We start from the raw sequence: 7,081 nt of genomic DNA, 5'->3' as shown, positions 1-7,081 counted from the left end.
GTCTCCTCCCGCCCCCTGGCGACTTATTGCTCTGGGCCAAGCTGGCAGAATACGGGTAGGAAGGGGTCTGTGGGCTCCAAGCAAGGCGCGTCAGCCAACCGTCACTGCACCAGCCCCACTGGGCGTCTGCAGGGCCCCACCCCGCCCTTTTCTCTGTGCCCCGCCCTTTACTCTGCAGTCTCGCCCCGCCCCTCTAAGTCCCCGCCCTTTGGCCCCAGTTGCTGACACTCGAACAGCACACTGCCTCCACCCTTCCAGGGCGTAGAAACCAGCCGCGTGCCAGCTGTGGGCGGGGCCCTGCGGTGCTTTCAAGGCTCCTCCTCCTTTCCTGATCCTCCAGATCCTCCCCCTCCAGGCCTCCTGCGCGAACTGTGCTCCTCTGGGGCCTCTCCGCCGGTTCCCAGCCATGGTGGCCTGGCGCTCGGCGTTCCTTATCTGCCTCGCTTTCTCCTTAGCCACCCTGGTCCAAAGAGGTAAGGCCAGCGCGGGGCACCCAGGGAACTTGTCCTGTGTGCCTACGGGGTCGCTCTGCGCATGAGCACTCCACCCTCAGACTCCAGAGCCTGTGGCGGTGGCTGTGCCGGTCAGCAATCCGACCCGTTCGGAACCCAGGGCCAAGATCCAAGCCAAGTTTGCCCAATCGGTTGAGGCTCGTGTTAGCTGGAGAGGAGGAAGGGACCCTTCCTGGTGCTGGGCTAGACATAGCTGGATGGTACTTCACTAAAATCCTGAACAAGCAACTGCCACCACGGGTGACAACAGCTGTCCCCAGGAGTTTACCTTAGGGAAAACCATTCTAAAAGCAGCACTTTGAAATTTTATTCTAACGCCACCCACAGCTAAAGCACCTGGACGGCTTCCTGTCCCCTCTGACTATTCATATCACAGCTTGGGTGGGGTGAGGGTGGAGCAAAGGAAGCCACTCCAAGGGGGCTCTAAGCAGCTCTCTAAGGGACTCTTGGCATCCTTTACTCATATTTGTTGAGTAGACGGAAGATGTACAGGATGACATAAATGTTGCTTAATCAGGGAACAAGTTTTTATTTTAAACCTGTGCAACTGAAACTGTGACCCAAGGCCCAGCTGCATTTGCATCCTCGGGGCATCATCAGAATCTAGTTTGAAATGCAGCATCTTGTGCCCCACCCATGACCTACTGATTCACACTCAGGATTTGCTTTATCGTTTTAACCATCAGATCTCAGGTAATTTCCAGGAACATTCAAAACATCTCCTTACAAAAAACGCACTCTGTGCTTAAAAAATAGGGCCTTAAACATGTACCAGCAAAATGTTTTTACACATATTTTTACCCAATCTCCATCTCAGGGAAGGGATTTAATACTGAAATTTAACAGAGAATGTTTTGTGAGCTTCCCGACAAAGAAAGCAAATCCAGCTACTGAAAAACATGACCTCAGAAAAAGAAACTATCCTAGTTCTTACTAAAATTTATGTCATATACAAGGAAGACTGGAAGAATTGTACAATGCAAGTCAAGGCAGTTGTACAAAACAGTCTGTACTGCTTTTCAAGTAGACAGCTTGTCTAGAGTTGCGGGACCTAAGAACCTTTCACCATTCCATTGATATATCAGCTCTGTTCTTGGAAGCGATGATGCTGAATGTACAAGACAAAGATTGTCTTTGTGAAGATGACTTCTGAGCACAAAAACAAGCACAAATTTTCAATCTATATATATTACTGCTATGAATACACTAAAGAAAGTTATAATGTAGGGATATGTGTTCTTCAATATTCTTCCTTTTTCCCTTTGGAGATAATGTTTTTATTCTGTCTAATATGCACTTGTGGGGAAAAGTATACATTAGTATCACTTCCTCTTCCTGAGGGGTGGGGGGTTTCCAGAGAATTCCTGAAATTACAAGTATTTATTTTTCAATGCTGAGAATGCAATGCAATGATAGGTAACTTGTGCACTACTGACTGCCCCCTACTGAACCCTATAAATAATGGGTCTTGGGGCTTCTTGTTTTGTTTTCTCTTTGCGTTCATAGTTGATCTGATAACTGAAGTAGCTACAATGTGGTCTCAGTGGAATGGAGAAGATGACAGGATATTTGATCATGTTATTCAAAAAGGCACACTTAGGGCCTGGAGTTTGGCTTAGTGGTTAAAGTGCTTGCCTAGTATGCACAAAGACCCAGGTTCGATTCCACGGTACCACATACATAGAAAAAAGCCGGAAGTGGTGCTGAGGCTCAAGTGGTAGAGCTCTAGCCTTGAGAGAGTCCAAGGACAGAGCTCAGGCCCTGAGCTCAAGCCCAGGACTGGCAAAAAAAAGGCACACCTAAAATATCTATTTTCTGAAATTTTTCATCCTATAGTTGACTCTATGTAATATATAATAGGAGAAACCAGATTAGAAATGGGGGGGGAAGAGGATTGTAGACTTTTGCAATTATCTGATTGGATTGTATCTAAAAATATACAAATATTCAAAGTAGAATTTAAATCATCAAGTATCAGATTTTCAGTTTCTCTAGTCACACCTAGTTAAGATGTTGGAGGAGATGGAGAACCAGTGGAACCATTGTGTTTTTGTGTGTGTGTGTGTGTGTGTGTGTGTGTGTGTGTGTGTGTGTGTGTGTGTGGAAAAGGGAAGAGGTGAAGTAGAGTTGAAGTAATTTGCCTCAAGTCACACAATGACTATTTGGCAGTTACAGTTGGATTACAAGCTTATCACCACCTTTAAGTATTAGGTATGGGCAATGCCTTTATAAGTACAAGCTGTTCCACATCGACAACTTAGTTGCTTTGTGAAAATAAACTTATTTGTTTAGTCCATATAATGTCTCACGATTCACAAAGGAATCTCGAAGGGAATGTGTCACTTTTAGATTTGATAACTTACCACCAGCTGCTGCCTCTTGAATACTTCTTGTGTTCCATCAAGTTTTCAAGGTAGGTATTATTTTTGCCTTCCTGATGAGAGGACCTGGCTCACCCAGATCAGAAGAAATAGAGCTCGGATTCAACTCAGAAAAGAATGGCGTCCAGTGATCTTTTCTTTTCTTTTTTTTTTGTGATGCTTCCAGAGGTTGAAGTAGGGATCTTTAGAATGTATTCAGATTTTTTTGCTGATGCCTGGTACTCTGCCACTTGAGCTATCACCTTTCTGCTTGTCAGAATTTTCTGCCAAGGCTTGCTTGGAGTCACCATCTTCAGTGTTTCAGCTTCATGACTAGCTAGGATCACAGGGCTGAGCTACCTGTACCTGGTTTCTTTCTTTATTTAATTTTTGTTTATTTAAATTTAAAGGACAGAAACTTTTGTTTCAAGTAAGTCTCCAGTTTTCTGGATCTTTTCTACAAAAGGAATTCACAAATAGGACTTTTACATCGGCACATGCCTCTAGGATCCCATAATTCCAAGCTTATACCTTCTGTGTTAAGGTTAACATACAATCCTGGAGTGGATTCACTATTTACCCACACAAGTGCTACTTTACTTTTGGGTGTTGTTGTCAGTATTAGGATATGATTGAGCAGCCCCAACACCCTTACAAACCCCCCTGAACAGTTGATTGTGGTTTGTGAAGTCACACAAGGCGCTGACAAGCAGAGACAGGCTTTCAACTCTCCAGAGTTTAAAGGATCGTCAACAGATCATTATTGTTTTAATTACACAGGGCAATTTAGTCCCTTGCGTATTTTACGGCTTCTGAAAACTCTTGTGGACAGACATGTCACCTGTTTGTGCCTACAAAAGTAGGAAGCATGGGTGTGTTTCAGGTGAGCATTGGTGGACCAGGCCCAGGATGCCTGCCTCATACACATTCACCCTTTGCAGCAAGGGGTGTGAAGGTCAGCACTGTGACTCCGCCCACCCCTGCCTCCTGATGCCTGCACTGACAGTTTGCTCAGGAATGGGCCATTTCCCAAACGGAAAATATGGTCCAGAGAGGTTTAGGAACCTAGTAGAAATATCACTCGAATCAGAGCACAGAAACGTAGGTCCCTTCTGAGAACAGGCAGAAATGGCCAAGAATAGGTATAATGAGGCCATGGTAAATTGCCTAGTGCCTGTTCCCTCACAGTGATCCAGTTGATTAATAGACACACAGCACCAGCTTTGAAGCAAACCTGCCCAGTGCCACTGTGACTCTGGGCCATCCATATAACCCCTGTGTGCCACAGTTTTCTTATCTATACGTATGGATTATCCTTTCCACCCCATGGAGGTAGACATTAAGGTGAAATAGTGAAACGTATAAAAAAAATCAAACACCATGCTTGCCTCCCAGTGAACTGCATTAGTGCTAGTGATTATGGTTCATATGACGTTAGAATATTCCAAGCCATAGTTTGGAAGTATACTTTGCAAACCTAGAAAGCATTACTTATATAAAAGTCCAGAGTTGACAAATCCGTAGACAGGAAGTATATTAGTGGTTGTGAAGCGCTGGGGCAGAGGGAAAGTTCTAAATGCTTGGTGAGTAGGGGTAAGGAAAATGTTCTGTAATTCAATAGAGGTCGTGGTTGTACAACATTGTCAATGTACTAAAAAACCACTAAAAGGGTGAAATCTATGGTGTGTGAAATGGATTTTCACTTTTAAAACAATTCACTGTGTAGTCTGAACAAAACAATTGTGAACCACATCTGTACATGATCCTGTCTTTGGGCTGTGTTTCGGGAGCAGTACTAGAATCTAGGCAGAAACCCAAATGCTGACTTCGACTATCAGGAGCAAGCTGGATGGGCCCCAGGTACACCAGCAGTTTGGGTCAAGCTGCTAAATTATTCAGGGTTGGCTTTCAGAGTGACTGTACGAGTCACCATAATGTGTACCAGTTATTCCCTACTCAGGCTATGGGAACTCTGTCCATCCACCCTCATGGATACAAGTCGCATCTCATTATGATGAACATGAGGTAACCAAATATGTTATTTTTTTTTAACACACACATTAAATCACCTGAGTCAGAATCTGAGGGAAATGAAAGGCTAAAGTTGTCCCAATAAGGATGCCAATAATGAATCCCCTTGTGGCTTCTCAGAGGTCTGTGAGGGTGAGGAGCCAGGCTTGGGATTGGTGAGCCCAGGAAAGACGGCTTTCACATATACAGATTTTCCTTTTGCTACTTCTACTTCCTACCTGACGTTTTTGCTTGGCATACCGTATGGTTTCGTGCACTTTTTCTCCTTTGTATATTCTTCTTCTTCTTCTTTAGGGTTTACATGGAGGGCTTCACCTCCTACTTAGAGTCAGCCTACACACACTTTTTCACTGACTAGCAACTCAATGTGTAGAAACACACAACCCCCATAAACACCTATTGAGAAAAGTCAGGAAAATATTTCCTATTGGCAGTTGGTTTACACAGAAGAGGGTTCAAGTGAACCCTGGTGAGAAATCCTAATGTACTCTCTAAAGTTGAAGTCAATAAGATACAAAGTAGAATTAAGGTTGTGAAGCAATTGGTTTTAAAGGGAATTTAGTATGGCCAAGTGTGGTAGTAACTCGTATAATGGAAGCACTTAGTTCAGGCTGGAGAACTGAGAGTAGGAGAACAGTCTGGGCTACCTCTGGAGACCCTGTAGTGAAATCAAGAGGTTCAAGTAATGGAAGAAGAGCTTGCCTAGCATGTGTGAGGCCGTTAGGTTCTATCCCCCCCAAAAGTGTTAACTTTACCACAGTAACTCTATCCTCCACTCATAGTTTGCTATGTATTATTAAATTATGAACATTTTATCAAGTATTTTTATGCATCAGCTGAATGATATGATACAGTGAACTCGAAGCCATCCAGCAATATATAACAAGACTGTCTCAAAAACCAAACACGGGCTAGGGCTAGTGGCTCATGCCTGTAATCCTAGTTTCTAAGAAGGCTGAAACCTAGAGTATTGTTATTCAAAGTCGTCCTCAGCAGAAATGCCTGCAAGGCTCCATATCTAATTAACAATATAAAATCCAGGTTAGAGGTATGGCATAGCATGAGACATAAGGTAGAAATTTGAACTAGATTTTGAGACCCTGAGTTCAAGCCCTAGTGCTAGCAAAGCAAACAAAACGCTAAGGGCAGGAAATGTAGCTCAGTGGTACAGGGCAAGGCCCTAGATATTATTTCTACTACTGTAAAAAGAACGTTAGACTTTATTATCTAGGTGTGCCCAGTGTAATTACACAAGTATTTTAAATGTGGAAAAGGAAATGGCAAAGAGAGTCAGAATCAGAGCCATACAGTGAAAGAGACTTGTAACTTGGTATTATTGCTTTGAAGGAACCAGGAGCCAGACAATGACGGCAATCTTTAGAAGATGGAAAGAACAAAATATTAGTTTCTTTCCAAGAGCTTCTGTAAGGATCCATCTTTTTTTTCTTTTCATATAATTTTTATTGTAATTAATAGAAGGGTTACATTATATTCACCAGATAGAAGGTGCATTACTTCACAAACATTGATACCCTTTCTCATGTTTTGGTCCTCATTTCCCTCCCCCCACCCCCACTCCTCATCTTGTTTCCCCCCCTTCCCTATCTGATTTCAAATAACCAAATAAACATATATACAATATATCAGATAAGTAGGCGAAATACTGTAACAATATGAGATAACCAAGGTACAGCAAAAGAGATGACAGATAACATAGTACATTAAGGACAACAATCACTCATTATATGGCTTTTGTTTCTATATCCTGGAGGTCCTTTCATCTAGAGTCACCCTGTATGGCCTTATGTATCTAGGTTTTGTTCTATTGTAAATCTCTACTAGGAGAGCCCAAGGTTTCTACTGATTATGACAAATGAGGGAAACCATTGAGCCTAAGTTCCTTTGAGTCTGGCTTACTTCACTTAATATGATCTTTTCTAAGTCTTTCCATTTCCTAACAAATGGGGCAATGTCATTCTTTCTGACAGCAGCATAGAATTTCATTATGTATAAATACCACATCTTGTTGATCCACTCATCAAGTGAGGGGCATCTGGGTTGATTCCATATCCTTGCTATGGTCTCTTCATTTGTAGAACATGCATATGGGATGTGAATTGTAAAATGAGTATGTGATGGTTGCAATTTCACCTAGTTACAGCAATTACTGGTATGCTT

The 7,081-nt window shown here is 42.8% G+C and overlaps 1 protein-coding gene across 2 annotated transcripts in view; it reads left to right on the top strand.

Annotated features, from left to right (window-relative positions):
• The first annotated feature begins 233 nt into the window (after nucleotides 1-233).
• The window catches only part of Cd99l2 (CD99 molecule like 2), a 65,867-nt gene continuing 59,019 nt past the window's right edge, over nucleotides 234-7,081 (top strand). Inside the window, exon 1 of one of the 2 annotated variants that reach the window (XM_090325678.1) lies at nucleotides 234-473. In XM_090325678.1, the coding sequence (XP_090181804.1) occupies nucleotides 407-473 (67 nt within the window). In that variant the 5' untranslated portion in view covers nucleotides 234-406. The remainder of the gene's footprint in view (nucleotides 474-7,081) is intronic. The other variant, XM_090325679.1, reaches the window with a different exon arrangement.

This window comes from Megascapheus bottae, chromosome X (genome assembly GCF_031878675.1).
Source record: "Megascapheus bottae isolate mThoBot1 chromosome X, mThoBot2.hap1, whole genome shotgun sequence".
Classification (NCBI taxonomy): Eukaryota; Metazoa; Chordata; class Mammalia; order Rodentia; family Geomyidae; genus Megascapheus; species Megascapheus bottae.
Note: the sequence above shows the minus strand (reverse complement) of the source record. Positions and strands in the feature narration are given on the sequence as shown.